Source organism: Anopheles merus, chromosome 3L (genome assembly GCF_017562075.2).
Source record: "Anopheles merus strain MAF chromosome 3L, AmerM5.1, whole genome shotgun sequence".
Taxonomy (NCBI): domain Eukaryota; kingdom Metazoa; phylum Arthropoda; class Insecta; order Diptera; family Culicidae; genus Anopheles; species Anopheles merus.
In genome coordinates, this window is record NC_054085.1 from 18,063,708 (window position 1) to 18,080,484 (window position 16,777).

Below are 16,777 nucleotides of genomic sequence, written 5' to 3' on the forward strand. Positions count from 1 at the left end.
TGAACAACAACACTTTGCGACCTATGCAAATTAGGAGCAATTGAAATGTAAGTGAAAAGAAGGGCGAAAGAAGGGAAAGACCAGAAGCTGCGCGCGAACGGGTGATGAAACGAGCAGAGACGTCACAAATAATTTCGTGCGTGGCACATCAACCAACTTGAACGAGAGATTGGGAGGGAGTGAGCGAGTGAGTTCCATTATCGGTCTAATTTTGGAAGGGAGAGGGGGGTGGGGGGTTAAGAAGGGAGAAAGGGGTCCTATAATCCGCTTGCCGGGTGTTGCTCCGTTGCGATCGTTACCGGAGCCACAATTTCACAACAATCAAGCTAACAGAAAGGAGTCACTGTGACGGTGTGCACTGCGAATCCTTGAAATAACACACTGTTTTTTTTTTTTTAATTTCTCATTGTGCATGCAGTTATCACTTGCATTTCACTGATTACAGCTTTCTAATGTGTTGGTTACATTGTCACCTGTCATAAAGGCTTTTCGTTTTCACATTTCAAGCCCCATATGACAGATGCGAACCAATGCGGTCTGGATAGTAGTAGGCGCTGAGAATCCTGCTCCCTTTTTTTCAATCCACCGTGTCACAGTGCAGCGTGTCACGAAGCGACGTTTGCTCGCGTACACGCGTGTACACCAAAACACACACGCTGAAAATTCACCAAACGCACTTGTCAGAGTTGGAGCGTGCCGAGTCCGATCCAGATCCAGTCCAGGTTCACTGCGCCTTACACGGTTACACGGTCGTTGCGTATCGTACCCTAGACCCGGTGTGCGGTTTCGTTCAAAAACAACTCGCCGTGGCGCGGACAGACGGGCGAATATATGTTTTTACGGGAAAAATTCGTCCAGCACTAAGAGACTGCGTAAGGTCACCTTGGCCGCGGCCCCTGGAGCTACTCGCTTGCACATTGATTCCGGCCCGCTAGTGCGAAGGGGATGGACGTAACCTAATGACAGTGTGCTAGGGAGCTGTGTGTGTGTGTGTGAACGTGTTTGAACGTGTTCCAAAGGCAGGCGTCTGTGACGACGGTGTTAGTGTTGTAAAGACAAGACTGCTCACGCACACAAACGCACCCACAGAAACACGTTTGAATGGAAAGCGACCGCGTGTGCGCTGGTGATGGGTACTCCGAAGTTCGCGGACCGACCGCGGAACCAGCTAGAGTCACGGCTCCGATTCCCGATGTTGAAAGTAAATTGCCAACTCTACCAGGCAATACCTGTAATCGTCTGGAATCGTTTGGAATCATCTGAAACCTGGATACGTTCTGAATCGTCCTGAATCGTCCTGAAGCGTCGTAGAAACTGCTCCGACATCTCCTCCGAAGCATAAAGGCCGGGCTACATTGATCGTACTTCGTAGTGTAATTTTTGTGAACGCGTACGCCATCTAGCGGCGGCGGGTCGAAGCTAGATGCTGGTATAATTTATCTGTCAAAAAACGTTTTGGGTCGAGGAGGCTATAATTTTACCCAATGATGGATAGAGATTGGAAGATGTGGAAAAAATTTGCCCAACGCTTTGTATGAATGACGATTTGTCCAACAACAACAATTAACGGCCTACTTTGTTACAATTTATGGACGTTTATCAACATTTCCTACGGCAAACAGGTAGGCTGGTCGAAACTTGATGAGACACCAAGCATGAATAATTTTGGCACTTAAATTATACCCACATCTAGCTTGCGCTGGTCGCCGCCAGATGCGCTAGTGAATATAAAAATAACGCTTGCGAGTACGATCAATGTAGCCCGGCCTTAAAGTACTATATGTCCTGTGTAGGTCCGTCTAGTTCAATTTGACAGCTTGCGAGAACAAGGAGCTTCTCAGCATCAAGTCTTCGTCAATAATTTCTCTTCTTACGTCAATTTCTGTATAACTATACATTTATAATGGCGATCAAATCGGGGCCATAAACCCACCTGCAGACTAACTAGTCAAAATGAAATTAATCGCATAAGATAATAATGTGTTAGTAAAACAGATGCCAGGTTTAAGGCTATTGCTATATATATTTTTATCTTTTACAGTAACGTGTCATCTGGACCATCTGATCGCTCCATACACTTCTAGAGGTACGTTTAATGGCCCAAGGCAAACATCCTCCAAATTCCGATGCTTTTTTCTATCAAGCTTACCTTGTTGATTAGCATAAAACCCAACTATTTAGATACCTACCAATGAGAAACACAACTAAAATATATCAAACCAGAGAGGCTCTACAGTTATAGACTACTGTCTATTGGACGTACTTGTATTGGACGGTATAATACTCTTATCGATTTGGTGGAAAGCATCCCAAGTATCACAAAATCAACATCCTTTTTACGCTGTCAGTTCTTATGGGTCTGTTGACTTTAAAAATGTATTGATCGCTGAATCGTATCATTGACGAACTGACAAAACGAATGGTATCGCAACATTTTCAGTCGCATTTGCTAACAAAACTGGATACACAATAATCCCACCTTAATATTAAGTCATCTTTAAGGACCAAACACGTGTCCAGATTTGGAAATGCGGTGGAGCGCCGTTTATCCGGCCATCCGTTTATCCGTGCTGTTGAGAAATGACAGTTCAATACAAAGGTGAAATTGTGTGCAGAGGAGGATATTTGAAAAATCGGTTATCATAGCACAAGGGTCTAAATAACAAAAAAAAAACATAATTCATAGCAAATTTCCAATATTCTCATTGGAAAAACATGAAGTTAATAAAAACTGGGTAATTTTTATCAAAACATACGATTAATTTCCAAAAAAACTTAAGGAATTTGTGATTAAATATATCATTTGACTCATTATCTGTATTATTCGCATATACGGGCGAGGACAAGTCCCGATGGGCCCGGGTAATTGACGCTCCATTGTAAATACGAAATTGTTCTACAATGACGTTTCTTTCGGTTTCAAACGATTCCGCACGATTCCTTCGATTCGGAATCAGCTCCACAATTTGGTCTATTTTGTCCAACTCTACTGTGCACCACATGGAACATGTGCCAATGTGCGTCAAAAGGAATGAAAGAATTACAAAGTGTGTGTGTGTGTAAGTACGATAACACACAATATCTCACAAACACACACACAAAGAAAGCGCGGAGAGATATCAGGTTTCAAACACATTTCTAATCGCTTTATGACAGTCGCACTAACACACCGACAATGCTCAAGTGACACGCTGCATAAACAACGTCAAACACGGTGGCACGGGAGAGCGTACCGAATTGCGTTGGAAAGTGAAATGCTAATTGTGCTAGCACTTGTACAGCTCGGTGTGCCTCTGGGTGCGATATAACCCCCACGCGGTGTTTACTTAACGGCACTGTTTCAGCGGCACGCAACGTCTTAAGACTGTTCTAATGTCGTTCTTTCTAACGCAAGAGGGGAAAGACACAAAAACCTTCTCCCGCCTTCTTCCATTAGCCCCTCAGCCGCATTTAGCCCTTCTATATGGGGGAATTCCGTGTTGCACCCTTTCCAAAGAGAAAAAAAATCCCCATCCTAAGGTACGCAACAGACCCAACACGCACACATCGAACCGTGCGCAGTAACCGCTGCGCGCAGACGCAACGAATGACACACCTCCAAAACGGGGTAGTGTGACGTCACGAGCAGAGTGGGGAACAGGTAATCTGGTTTTTTGGCACCTCTCTGCTCCCCTTCGCCGTTGGATGGTGGGGAGGGTAGCCTTTAGGGCATTTGGGTTTTAATTTTGTAAAAATAATGCATTTTTGAAACTGTAGAAAATTATCGGCAGAACCATCTCCAAGTAAGAGTGGTACTTCTCACCAATGCAAAAGATGGACCTCTATAGGGATCGAATAAAATTCGGCGTCGAATTGCATCATTTTGTTGCAATGCTTGCATACACATGGTTCGGTGCAGTTTGAAAGTTGCAATTGAAAGATATCAATTGTATCAACTTGTATCAAAGTTACACACAATTCCTCCAAAAATTTACTACATTTTTTTAAATTTAACATATCACAGATTACGCAAAAATTGGAAATTATTTCATTTTCAAGTATTTAAAATATTAAAAACCATAAAAAATCATTTATACTGCCAAGGGAAACTCTACTCTCAGCTTTAAGTTGTACAAAGATGAGAATAAATTTCTACTTATAATAGTGCAATTGCATCAGTAATGTTGCGCAAATGTGCAAACCCACCTTCATCACCTTCACACTTCATCATGACACTTCTTTCTTCCTTCTCTTTCCTTGCGCAACACACTCGTGCAATACACAATAACGATTATGCCAGGACCGTATTAATATAAAATGACTGTTATTATTAAGACATATTTGTAAATCACGATGTTTAAGGTAATTAACCTTAACCAAATAATATTTTTATCCGGAAATAGTTGAACTCTATCCTGTTGGGAGAATTGAACGACGGAAGGCCTTTACAGCAGCCTAAGACCTCTGCCATTGGACCACGCGGTGGGTCTGCGGTAAGGTATGTTAGAACTGAATCATAATAATTTTGGCTGGTATTATTGAATCCGTTCGTAGCGGCGGCGTACGTCCCGACACTCATTTTCCTAACGTACTAGATGGTTTCTACAGTTATTCACCGCGGCTTTGTAGGACCGGGCTCATGAAATATGTTGTCATCCCTAGATTTTCATGTGAGCGCCGTACGTTCCCGTTACGAACGAATTCAATAATACTAGCCATTGGATTTAGGGCTAACAGTTTAGATTTCTGGGAACAACTAATTGTTTGAATCTTTTCATGATCACTTTGTCGTTAAACCAATGTTTTTGCAATAGATGTTATGACTCAGAGGATATATGAACCAAAAGAACAAACAATCCTAACCTCAAACGATGTTCAATGCTTCTCAAGCACCATCCACTTAGCCGCACTTGGACAAAATCCTACCGCAAACCGTGCGCAGACACACAAAAAAAAAACGAAACGCTTCACGTGATGACAATGCTGCAAGATGGTGTAATTTAGTTAGCCCTTTTGCTAACAAGCACAACCGTCGATGGCAGCGCCCCCTAAGAGCGCTTATCACACCCAGGTTCCGTAAAATCCCCCGATAATTGGTGTCGCTTAATCGTTTTATTTTCTACACATCCGGGATCGATTGGCGTAACTTACAGTGCGCCGCCGGCGGTAGTAAAAGGATGCCTGCCCTATTTGCGCAAAGGATTGAGCTGCGCGTGCGGCGTTTGTCTTTAATCAAGCAGGGGTTATTGTGCTTAATATTTTGCACTTTGGTGCGCGGTGCACACTTCGCAGGTGTCATCCCCATTATTGCGATCATAAATAACACTCCCCAAGGAAGAGGAAATTGTCTTACAATGGTGCAGATAAGATGGACATCAACTTAAATGCGTAGAATCATCCGAAACAATGGATTTTGAACGTAAGCTCAGCGAAACTATACTGCCTCTGCCGGATGTGAAGTAGATTCGGTAAATAGTTAAACAAGATTAGCCCATGAATTGAAGCGATTCCATTGTTCCCGGTCCCGGCTAGTGCGTACTGTTTTGCACTATCGCACTTTTCCCATCGTTCCCAAGGTTTCCCCAAAGTTTTATGATCGACTTGTCACCATTTATTGGTGATAGCAAACATGTTTTGCTCTTAACTATCAAACCCCTTTCTCTCTCTCTCTCCCACCTATTCGTTTCAAGGGTTTGTTTGATAAGAAAAGAAAGGGGGGAAACGTTTACAAATAGCACGATCGCTTACAACCCCTTTCGCAAAATGACGCTCCAGTTTCCTGTGTGGATACTTATCAGCTGTCGATAAGCAATCTTGGGTACCCGGTTACTGCCCCGTCAGCGACTGGACGTATCTGCGAAGCACGACCGGTCTACCGAGACACACCCACCCACCCATTCCATTTTTGTTTTACATAGGTCCGGTTTTTCGGGCAATCCCCAATGCCATTTGTTGCCACTTACCTCCTCGAGGACTTCCATTTCCGACATGCAGATGACCTTCGGCTGGGCAGAATGTGGAGGGGCAACACTTTCCACTTTCGGTTCGTTCGTTCTTTCCTATCCTTTAATCGTGGAAAACGAAGCACTTTTCCTCTCCTCCGCGCAGGCTCTCGTCGTCTAGGGCTTTCTGCTTTCTGGCGTTGGGCAATTATGTAAGCCTTCAACTTTGTACACACCCTCACACACACATACACACACAAACACTACACTGTTCGCACGCGAATGCACCCCGACACTGGCGACTGGCCTTTAACGAAACCGTTCCCCTCCGTTCCCACTCCCACCGTGGGCGCGCGTAGGTGGTGGGCCCTTGACTATTTTTACCCGATCGCCACTTTTCCTCACACAACTTTCCAAAGCCCGTCTTCTAGCGCAATGCTATGTTGTTGTATTCGTACCGGCAATCGGTGACCAGACGTTACGAGACGAGACGAGTTACAGTGTTTTGTTTTTCTTTTTTCTGTTCCCTCAAATCGGCCAGACGGTTTGGACGGGGCGGAATCGAGGTTCTTTCGAGCTCGATCGATCGATCGGTGCGCGCCCGGCTGGTGTTTCGAGTGATCGGTGATGTTGCTGATTACATAAAATCACTATCACTGTGACATTGAAGCAAAGGGGGCGAGCATTGGCACTGGCAGCAAGAGAGAATTCATCCAGAACGCTTATGGTGAGAGCGGAACGAGTGCACCGGAACAACACCGTGCAACGATTTATGTAACGCTTCACGGTATCACAAGAAGTTAACCTTTTTTTGTTGAAGAACTTATTACAAACTCAAAATTACAAACAAACTGGTGAAGTGATGCTTGCAAAAGTGTAGCATTTAGTGCAATTTTTTGTTTACACAACTCTGTTTCTCACGCAAGGAAAAGTGATCTTGAAGGACGGCGGTACACAGCGATGTTACACAATCGATATTTTTCTTTCCTTTCAACCTTCTGAGGTAATCGCCGATGACTTCGCCCGAGATGCTACAAATACACTAATTTGCACCGAATCTTTGGAACACTCACAATCTGTAGGACACTTTTCTGACCAAACTTCTCCCAAAAAACACCCGCACACTCTTCCGAAGATATCGGGGGAAACCAGCACGACAACGACACTACAACGACGATCGTACCCCGATGACGGACAGTTTCGACTGAGCCAGTCCGGGGTTGGAAAACGATCGGATGCGCAAACTAAATGGCCAATGGTCGTTAGTTGAAAAAAAACGGCACCCTTCTGGCCTTCTACTACCCCATGTACCGTGCTGCTCATGCCGAAGATTTGCACGATCGCGGTCATAGCAAAGGCGGCGCGTCAGAGTTCGCTTCGCAAGGTGGTGCCTAGTAGTAGTAGTAGTAGTCACATTGATTAGGGGGTTTTCGGGTGGATGATGTTAGTAAGCGTAGAAATTAACGGATGGCTCACACACGCACACACACAAACACTCATTTTGCCACATGATCCTCGACTGATCTCGACTCCTGTGGAAAAGAAGCGCCTCGTGTCTTCGGGTCGATGAATGAAGCTGAATTAGTCTGTTGGATATGACGTCTAGCTGTTAGGATAAATGATTGAAGTCAAATTGTTACCATGTAAAATCCAACCAACACTTTTATGCTTTCTCACAACTGTTTGATCACTTTTTTGGAATATCGTCAGAACCCTGTCAGTTATTCAACCTCTTTTCTGTTGATTCATTACTAGTTTGTTTTAGATAGTTTAATCATTTTATCTGTCTTCTCTTGAATTTTTACTACTTCTTTAACTAACTCTATGTTCGTTCTCTACTATATGAAACCCTTATGTTCTTCATTTGAAATATCTACACGTTTCATACGTCTCTATTGATCTGTTAACTATTTTTAGTAATATTTTCGTTATTATTAATGTAGTTTAACTATTAAAGACATAATAATTAATTGTTAAACTAATAGATATGAAGTTGTACATTACTTACAAACCTTCATAACTTACTAAAATGTATATTTCAGACAGCTCGATGTCGTTGAAATATACTTTCTGCTGCTGGCTGGTTTTCAAGGTAAATTTGTTTCCTTTGAAGTGCATTATTTTAGTTCTAGTAGGTCTTCTTGATACACTCACGTTCTTTTTTGATAAAAATACCTTTTTTTGTTGTAATATTTTGCGCGGTTCTTCCTCAGTTTGAATATGGACAAAATGCGATAGTGCAAATCATCGTAAATGGCCGAGGAATCCCAGGCTGAGAAATGTTTCAAATTCCCTTGAGGTCACGTACACTCAAACACCTTCAACACAGACAATATGCAAGTCATTAAAGAGATTCTATCTGTGGTTGTGTATGGATCTGACATGGGATAAATTCTTGTCCCTAGCAAGTCAACAAAACTCTCCAAAAGATGGAAAATATGCATTGCGTCATTATGTCTGACGAAATTCCAACACGTGACCAATGATTGCTGACGAAATTTCACCTTGAGACCTTTTATTTCTGACGAAATTTGCGTCTGCTGTAATTAATGTATTTCTATTACAATCCCAAAACAACTTCAACACAATTCTTCTGAAAATATCAATTTTCATTTGCAAATACTCTATGCGGATAAAGAAGCCGTTAATTTACTGATACAAATCCACTGATACAAACACATCCACGCGCGCTTGGGTCGCACGTGTCAGCGCACGGGCGGAAGTGGATTGTACTATTCAAATACAGAGTCTCGCTCACTCACCCTCTTCCAACACTATCGCTATCAATAATGATTATTATTATAATTGTCCCGTGACACGATCCAGTGGCGGGCAACAGTGTTGGAAAACAACCTATATGACATCCAAACGTCGGCCTGGAGAGGAGACGGGCAACTCCCCAGCTGCAGGCATTCATCGATGTTGTTGTCATCAAGATGTGTGCGCCATGCGATTGCAAGTACCAGCATCTAACCCATGCCTCTTGTGCACACTTGTGTTGAAATTTTGCAGGCGCACAAACCGCGCACTGCACTGCCCGTACTGCACCGACCAACATTCATCGACAGTGCAATTAGGTCTTATCAACGCTAATCATACGGCATTAAGGGCAGTGCGCGGCAGTGGTACCTTTCAATTCCCTGTGCCAATCTTCAAACTGGCTGCTGCTCTGAAGTGTGGAGTAAGGGGCATGTGCGTGCGCTGGTTGGGTGTGGGGAGGACTGAGCACGGTTAACCTGACCTTCGCAACGTGAGATCAAACGCATCAGATGGTTCGATGCGCTACAAAATAGCACTTTCAGTGTGCACCAAATAGAAGAAATCTTAACGGAAATGATTGAACAATGGTGTCTATAGTACCTAGAAATGCTCAGTAGGGAATCAAAATGGAATCATAAGACATCATTGGATAGAAAGTACGTTACAATTGCGTGAGTATCTTGGTTGTCTTCATTCTAGAGTTCAGAAATCACCCAATTGATAAGATAACAAACGTTGATGAACTCTGAGTGGTGAATCCCATCGGCCGGACGGATGCACTGATGAATCACGTCATCAAAACATCTGGCAAATCCCCAGGGGAAAGAACCATGTTACATTTGAGATCGTAAATAAACGAAGACTCTTCCATCCGGCACTAAGACTCTTCCACTCTTCCACTTAAAACACTAAGACATTAAGGTAAGACAATATGTGATACAGCATGAACGTTATAAAGGAAATTCAAACTATAGATATTTTTAAAAAAGAAACAAGATTGCATGTCATCATGAAGTAAACTTTCACACTTTTGGGGCAAAGACTTTGATATCCCTCTACATCCGAGGACACACTGTGTGTATATTGCTTTCGAATGCAAATCTTCAAATCAAACCTCTACGTCCTAAGGAACCTTTTTGAGGGATAAGAACGGGGTGGGATGGTGCAAACATACGATGCAAACGAAGATGGTACCTAGTACGTTCAGTTTCGGTGGAGCCATTGATACACTGCATAAAGATGATGATGGTGATGGTGAGGACACCATAGATATGAGCGAAATGCTTGATCATCGCACGACGCCATCTAAAGAAGAATTGGCACAGAAAATGTGTGAGCCGACCGTGCCCTGACCGTGTCTGCGTGTACTAAAGATACGATCAATTTTGATAAATATGTATGTAAATGTGCTTCTGGTGGTCGTCTCAAGGTGGTGATAAAGTTTAGTTAGTGATAGTAGTAGTGGTAGTGGTAGTAGTAATGGTAGTAGTAGCAGACATCTGTATGCGCACTCGGCGGCACTTTTCTAATAAATAAATATTGCACTGTGCAGTTGCTGGATGCAGACCGATGCAGCCGGCGAATGAAGGTTGGAATGTTCTCCATGGGGCGCAGCGTTATGCTAATCTGCTGGAACGTACGTCTTTATCGTTAGCCAGCATTAGTGGAGTAAAACAATAGACGAGAATAATTGATCATAAATAGTGTAGAAAGGGAAGAAAAATGAGAAAAAGATTACTTACATGAACTAAGACAACCTCAAACTAATCTGATGTAACATACAACGCTGTGTAAAACTACGCTTGTTCATGCCCCTAAAGTAGATCGATCGGATTCCCAATGCATCCCGTCAGATCGGTAATGGTAACGGCTAGCCGGCGACAGTGCTCCAGCACGATCGTTGAAGTGACGAGCCCCAGGTGCACGAGAAACAGCTCGTAACAGCGGACCTTGCTCGACGGTGTCCTTGGGAAGCAGCTTTCGATAAGGCGCCTGTGCAAATGACACCAACATCGGTTAGCCAGTAAATCACGACCCGTTCAGAGGTTACTACTACTACTACTACTGATGGACTGCTTACTGATAGTAGTCACCGGCCAAGATGCCGGCAGTCAGCGACGGTTTCGTGGCCGGCAGTACCGCCCCATGGCTCGCCGGTTCGTTCGGCTTCAAGGTCGCACCGTGCTCGTCCTCGAACCAGAGGAAGTACGCGTAGCTGAACGTCACATCTTTCCAGATCATTGACATGTAACCCTTGTCCAGATAGGTGCGCGAAAAGTCGACCATCGACCATATCTGTGAATGCGGGGAGGGTAGAACCGAGTATTGCTTTAGTATAAATAAACTCTTATCAAAAGGGGGTCTATTTTTGGAGATTTCTGGAACGCATGGAGCTCCATAGAGTACGTAGAAATAGAGCGTTGGATTAGAATGTTTGGGAATTGGCACGTTTTGCTAGGCTGTAATCATCTTACCCTGTCCTTCAGAATGTCCGACGGGTCGTGATCGTCGAGTGATGGGGCAACGATTCGGCCATTGTACCGATCTATATGCATGAAGTGTACCATGCCCGGGAACTCCTCCATATATGTGCGCAGCGAAAAAAAAAACAGAACCTAATGTTAAGGAAAAATAATTCTGCAATACATTTGCCAGCATCGAAGCTTCTGAATTTGAAAAGGATATGATCCCATGGTAAAGTTTTTCTGCGACTTGGCGTGCAGGAACACGAACACCTCCTTCAGGCTCGCCTCCGCCACGTCCGCAATGTCGCTCACGCGCTGCAACCCATGCTCGAGCGTTGCACAGCTGGCGCACAGCAACCGGAACAGCTCCTTCACCGACTCCACAAACATCGGCATGTTCGATTCAATCTTCACGATCAGCGCATTGTCCGATGCTTTAAAGTAATCCGCGTACTTCTTGCGCAGCGTGTCCCACCGCACGCCGAACGTGCGAATGCACTCGTCCACCTCGGCATTGTGCGCCTTCACCTTGCGCAGCGCATCCTGCGTGTGCTTCGCGTACGTTTCGAGCGCATCGAACGCACCGCGCAAATTGTCCAGATCGAACTGGCTCTGCAGGTTTTGCAGCTTGTGCAGCGCAAAGTACACATCGTACAGGTGGCTGGCCAGTGCGGTGTGAGCATGCTCGATCACCAGCACCAGCGACACGTGCTCGAACAGCTGCACCACGTGCACGATGTGCGGTACGCAGCCGGCGTACGACTGGTGCACGCTGCCCTGCAGGAACACGATGCGTGACTCAATGCGCTGCCGATGGGCGGTACTGCGCCGATTGTACATCTGGCAGAGCATGCTAAGAAAGAACATGTCGACGGCGGCTAACTCCTGCGCCTGGCGCGTGCTGTACCGGGCGAGAAACTTGCTGCCGACGAAGAGCAGCGAATGGGAGCGCTGGGAGTGTGGGTCCTGCTTTAACCGGTCGGTAGCTGCCTGCAGTGCGTTCACCACCGTACTCTTTACGTCCACGTTCACCAGCAGCTGCTCGATCGCTTCCATCAGCACGCCCTGGTTGATGGCGTACAGCTCCCGGTAGGTGAGGATAAGCTCGGTTAGGTGTTCCGCCTTTGTTGTATCGTTTTTAATTCTGGAAAAAAGAAGGAGAATTATACAGTGGATGTTTAACACGATAAACTGTGCCGCCACTTACGTGAAAATGTTTGGTCCACAGATGTACTTAATGAAGGCAATGAACGCTCCCAGCTCGCGCTTCACCAGATCGACTTCTTTGGTGCTGATCTCAAGGAAAATATACCCTAAAAACTGTAACCAAGGCAAAAAAATGGGAATAATTGTTTGAAGATAGGACGTGAGATTGATAAAAAAAATGTAAATATTCTTATCATTTAACAACTTTATCTCATCTTGTATCGCTTTGTTCAGCCAGACGGACGAACAAGGGAACCTACTTTTAAACCAGTTTTGGTTTTACCAGGAAGGGGGATTCTCCTGAAGGACTTTTCGAGGTTTCAAAGGAAAGAATCAAGTTCCTTTACACAGCCCCTCCTGCTCCCTTTTCCCTAATAATTGCGCTAAAACCTCGCCACACTCGTACGGCTTCCGAGCGGCGGCTCACCTCGTCAAACACGACGTTCAGGTTGTTCTCCATCTGGATCGCGGTGTACGCGTTGTCGAACTGGCACATCATGATCCGCTGCGAGGCCAGCAGCGGGCTGAAGATTTGTATCAGCACGTTCGAGTTCAGCTCCTGCGTTGGACACTACAAATAATAAAATAAAAGGAAAAAAGGGTCCTTACGAATGTTTTGCTCACTGCTTGCTGTGTTTTGCCGCACTACTCACCACCGATTCCTCATCCAGCAGCCCCAAATCGTACGCCTGCTTGGACATTTTTTCCCGCATCGCTTCGTTGAAGTTGTGGTAGATTAAATCGTTCGTCTGATCAAACACCAGTATGCCTTCCATCGTGTCGGCGTTTTTAGCCTTCCCTGTTATCTTGTTACTTTGCACTAAAGAAAACAAGGACTTTACCCAACCTTAAACGTGGGTGTGTTTATCCTTTCTGCTTCACTATTCCACACACTACTACTACGTACGGTGCACGGTGACAATTTGTGGGTGAAAATTTGTTGCGTTCGCAGCGAAAAGGCAAACCTGCGCCTTGCCATGGCCAGCCGTCGCACAGTCGGTATCAGTTTACATTTATCAGTGCGAGCGAGACCACCACTGTCGCATTGTTGGTGTTGCGTTCCCGCTCGCACCGTTTGTCCCGTTTGCTTTTGTGCGCATTCGTAAACACGGCACGGGCACAGAGGGATGCGCGATGCGGACATATTAATTGACGTTTATTTAAATTTATTTGTTTTTGTGAAATTGAATAAATTTTGGGTTTGAAAAACATATTTCATTATTTTATGCACTGAATCACCCATACCAGCTGAGGATAAAAGATGAATTTATTTGCAACACACTCTCAACACCGCCTCACACCTCCAGTACCCGCAAACGGTGCTGCGTTAGGAAGGCAATGTCGGTCATGCATTCCTGGTGCAGCAGCTCGGACACTTCGTACTTTTGCGACTCCTCGTACGCGTACAGTATGCTGGTGTCGTACAGCATCATCTTGCAGTGGGCCAGCGCTAGGATGCAGTTTCTTAGCCGCGCAATCGTTTGGCGATCTTCCTTCGTCACGACATCGTCCAGGTTTTGCGTGAAGCCTCCTCCTTCTACAAAAAAGAGCAATAAATAGCCGTCAAGTTGAACAACTTTCACTGTAACGTGGCCCTTGCTTACCACCTCCTTCACTGTTCATCATCGGCGAGATCCATATGAACCCATTGTTGCCCAGTATAATCGACGCACCGCACGGCAGATTGTGAAAGTGCGTTTTGCGGCGCTGTATCAGCGACGGGAACACCTTCACCAGTATGCCCTGCGCCAGCTTGCCGTACTTCAAGCTGCGCGTGTGCAGCGACAGCGTCCCGTCCGAGTGGACGTTCTGCACCTCGGCCGAGATCAGATCGCCCTCCTGCAGGTACTTGCGCATCTGCTTCTCGTCCTCGACGCCACGCCGCCGCAGCTCGCCGCCCGGCAGATTGACCGAGGACAGCAGCAGCATCGAGTCGAGCCGCGAGTTGGTGTCCACCTTCCAGCGCTTCTCCTGCACCTCGGTGACGCGCGCCACCACCACGTCCCCGATCTCGCCCACGTACCGGCCCTTGAGCGCTTTCACCGTGATCAGCTTGTTCACCTGTACCATCACGCCCGCGACAGAGGATTTGATCGTATCGTCCTCCATGTACGTGCCGTGGCCGCTGAAAACACGGAGTCGCTATTAGCACAAATCGAAAGGGGAGAGAGGTGCCGGTTGCACCCTGTTTTGCTTACCGCATGAAGCCCTGCTGGCTCGTCACGACCTCGCCGGGTGTGAAAAGACGCTGGCTTTTGCTTTCATCGCTGATGAGTGGAATGTTTACCCGGTCGCAAGCTAACCGGATGGACACGTTGGAGTTCATTGCTGCCGGGCAAATATTTTACACAAAAAAAAAACCGGGTTGAAATCGAGCGACTGGGCCCTTCGCACGGTGTGAACCTTTGTTTACCAAACAAACGCACATGCCGTCTGTTTGACATTTCTCCGAGGGACAGTGTTGCCAGCACGTTCGATCTGTATCGATCAGTTGTCAACGAGTTGCTGCTGTCAAAATTAAAATAACGTAAACATCCCGTCGCTGTTGGGGAAACGAAAATCGCTAATTTCGCTTTGCCCACCCACGGAAAGCAAAATGTCGTTAGATTTGGAAGATTGTGACGAGGAAACGCAGCAACTAATTGCGGATTCGATACAGCTTGCCGACGAGCTGGTCACCACAACGGCAACGGAAGAGCTGGACCGCAAGCGCCACACCATCCTGAAGGACATCGAGTCGGACGTGGAGCTGTACGGCCGCACGATTCTGCAGTACCGGGAATCTCTCGCCCGCTTAGCGCTGCTCGAGCACGGCATACTGCACGGACTGAACAAGGTGTCTGCACCGCCCGTCGAACTGGCCACCCTACTGGACCGGCTCGAGAGCAAGGTGGAAACGCTTGGCGAGCTGCTGCGCGAACGAATCATCTTCCTGCCGCCGAGCGCAATATCGAAGGAAACGTTCGGTACGCTCGGCAGCCAACACGAGCGGCTGGTCGCGCTGGAGCAGCAACTCGACCGTATCGGCGCCCTAATCGACGGCAACCAGGTGCGGGACGTGGCGATGTGGGTAGCCTCCGTGCAGCGCAAGACGAACAAGCTGCTGCAGGACATTGACGGCATACTGAAGCTCAACACGCTGCAGAAGCAAACGATCGTGGAGTTTTCCAACAAAATCTTTCACGGATCCATCGGGTCCTAGCGGAGGGGAGAGGAGGGATAGGAAGACGCGTTCGAATGGCAGACGGTAAAGAGGTGTTAATATTTTATAGCGTAATTTATTCCGTCGACAATTGGGCTAAATACATTACAATTTTCCTGCTTTAATATCCCTCCTTGCTATGCGTACTTGTTCAAACCGCCCTTTTTTTTGCACCCAACGGGTCACCGAGTGTCGCAGTGGTTGTGTGTCTTTTTCGCCATTCACTTTAGCGCACAAATCGAATCGTTATCAACGAAAAGCATCATTTTAAAACAAAAAGAACGAAAACAACGAACAGATTGCTAGTGTTTTAGGTGGGCAAACAACACGCATGTAAAAGAAGCAAAATCGATAAAACGTATTTATGCCATATCACAAGTGCTCACGCGCTCACTACACCAGTTGGCTCGGTTTTAGAGGAGCGCTCTCGCCCTTCTTTATTGCCGGATTGTGTGTGCATCGTCTCTTTTTTTGCCCTCCCATACAACACACACACACACGCTCACTCGCGTACACATCTACTAAGGCTAAATCATACGTACAAAAATTATCCGCTTACCTACACCCCCGCCTAAACGAAGTGGGAACGAAGTGTGCAGGAAGGTGGAGGCGATATTTTGATTATATTTCCTTTCTACCCGTTAACAAATAAAAAAAAAAACACAATAAACATAATTCTCACTAAATCTGTCTAGGTGTCCCACCGTCTCTACGGGGGCAGGCTCTTAGCCTACTTCTGCTCAATAATATGCATTTACTTTCTGTCTGATTATACATGGAACGAAATGGGACAACATAACGCTTATACTTTCCTTCTTCTTTTTTGTTGTTGTCTAAAACAATTTAACAGCTTAACCAAACCGATAGGGAACGCAAAACCGTGGTAAATGAAACGCTCTTCGGTATTATCGCACCTTCTAGGCATAGTTGGAACACACATCACAAAAACACACGCAAGAGACAAGTAATATAGTAGAGTAGTAGTAGTAGAAGTAGCAGTAATGACTCACTTGTCCCACTTCTTCTTTTTCTGCTTGTTTTGTGTACGATCGAAAGGGTAGTAAACGTTCGTTGCACCAAAGCAGGGGTTGCCGGCCATACAATTAGAAATTGGATGCACCGCAGCAACACTCAAAATGTACCCGTTCCCGATGTCAAATGCAACACACGCTTTGCTACTTTTGCAACCGAAACTCATGATATACGCAGAGCATTATTATTAT

The 16,777-nt window shown here is 45.8% G+C and overlaps 3 protein-coding genes across 9 annotated transcripts in view; all 3 read right to left on the minus strand.

Moving 5' to 3' along the window:
* The window catches only part of LOC121599173 (hexokinase type 2), a 28,577-nt gene extending 21,479 nt beyond the window's left edge, over positions 1–7,098 (minus strand). For 2 of the 6 annotated variants that reach the window (XM_041926750.1, XM_041926751.1), the window contains exon 1: positions 767–858. Coding sequence is in view for 1 of the 6 variants with exons in the window: in XM_041926761.1 (XP_041782695.1) it covers positions 5,943–5,969 (27 nt within the window). In the remaining 5 variants the exon portion in view is untranslated. Of the gene's footprint in view, positions 1–677; positions 859–882; positions 902–5,942 lie in introns of those variants that run through there. The other 4 variants (XM_041926761.1, XM_041926755.1, XM_041926754.1 and 1 more) reach the window with 4 other exon arrangements.
* Positions 7,099–9,658: 2,560 nt separating this feature from the next.
* LOC121599172 (Hermansky-Pudlak syndrome 1 protein homolog) lies at positions 9,659–13,365 on the minus strand. The gene is made up of 8 exons (XM_041926749.1): positions 13,006–13,365; positions 12,780–12,923; positions 12,354–12,466; positions 11,367–12,290; positions 11,156–11,270; positions 10,762–10,976; positions 10,424–10,673; positions 9,659–10,323 (listed from the first exon to the last, which is right to left on the minus strand). Exons 1-7 carry the CDS (start codon positions 13,126–13,128, stop codon positions 10,496–10,498), a joined length of 1,812 nt encoding a protein of 603 aa, XP_041782683.1. The 5' UTR covers positions 13,129–13,365; the 3' UTR covers positions 9,659–10,323; positions 10,424–10,495.
* A 190-nt stretch (positions 13,366–13,555) lies between these two features.
* LOC121599174 (exosome complex component RRP4) lies at positions 13,556–14,774 on the minus strand. 2 transcript variants are annotated; one of them, XM_041926763.1, is made up of 3 exons: positions 14,551–14,774; positions 13,960–14,477; positions 13,556–13,889 (listed from the first exon to the last, which is right to left on the minus strand). In XM_041926763.1, the coding sequence occupies exons 1-3, from the start codon at positions 14,676–14,678 to the stop codon at positions 13,648–13,650; spliced, it is 888 nt and encodes a 295-aa protein (XP_041782697.1). In that variant the 5' UTR covers positions 14,679–14,774; the 3' UTR covers positions 13,556–13,647. The 2 variants fall into 2 exon arrangements, with proteins under 2 accessions (XP_041782697.1, XP_041782696.1); XM_041926762.1 differs by having other exon boundaries at positions 13,957–14,477.
* Positions 14,775–16,777: the final 2,003 nt, after the last annotated feature.

Excerpts from the sequence above, each read along its gene's own strand:
- LOC121599172 (XM_041926749.1), bottom strand. The coding sequence starts at position 13,128 with ATGGAAGGCATACTGGTGTTTGATCAGACGAACGATTTAATCTACCAC. Across the intron at positions 12,924-13,005 it reads TGCTGGATGAGGAATCGGTG|TGTCCAACGCAGGAGCTGAA; the intron begins GTGAGTAGTGCG and ends TATTATTTGTAG. Across the intron at positions 12,291-12,353 it reads TGTGGACCAAACATTTTCAC|AATTAAAAACGATACAACAA; the intron begins GTAAGTGGCGGC and ends TCTTTTTTCCAG.
- LOC121599174 (XM_041926762.1), bottom strand. The coding sequence starts at position 14,678 with ATGAACTCCAACGTGTCCATCCGGTTAGCTTGCGACCGGGTAAACATT. Across the intron at positions 14,478-14,550 it reads AGCCAGCAGGGCTTCATGCG|CGGCCACGGCACGTACATGG; the intron begins GTAAGCAAAACA and ends CCGTGTTTTCAG. Across the intron at positions 13,890-13,956 it reads GATGAACAGTGAAGGAGGTG|AAGGAGGAGGCTTCACGCAA; the intron begins GTAAGCAAGGGC and ends TCTTTTTTGTAG.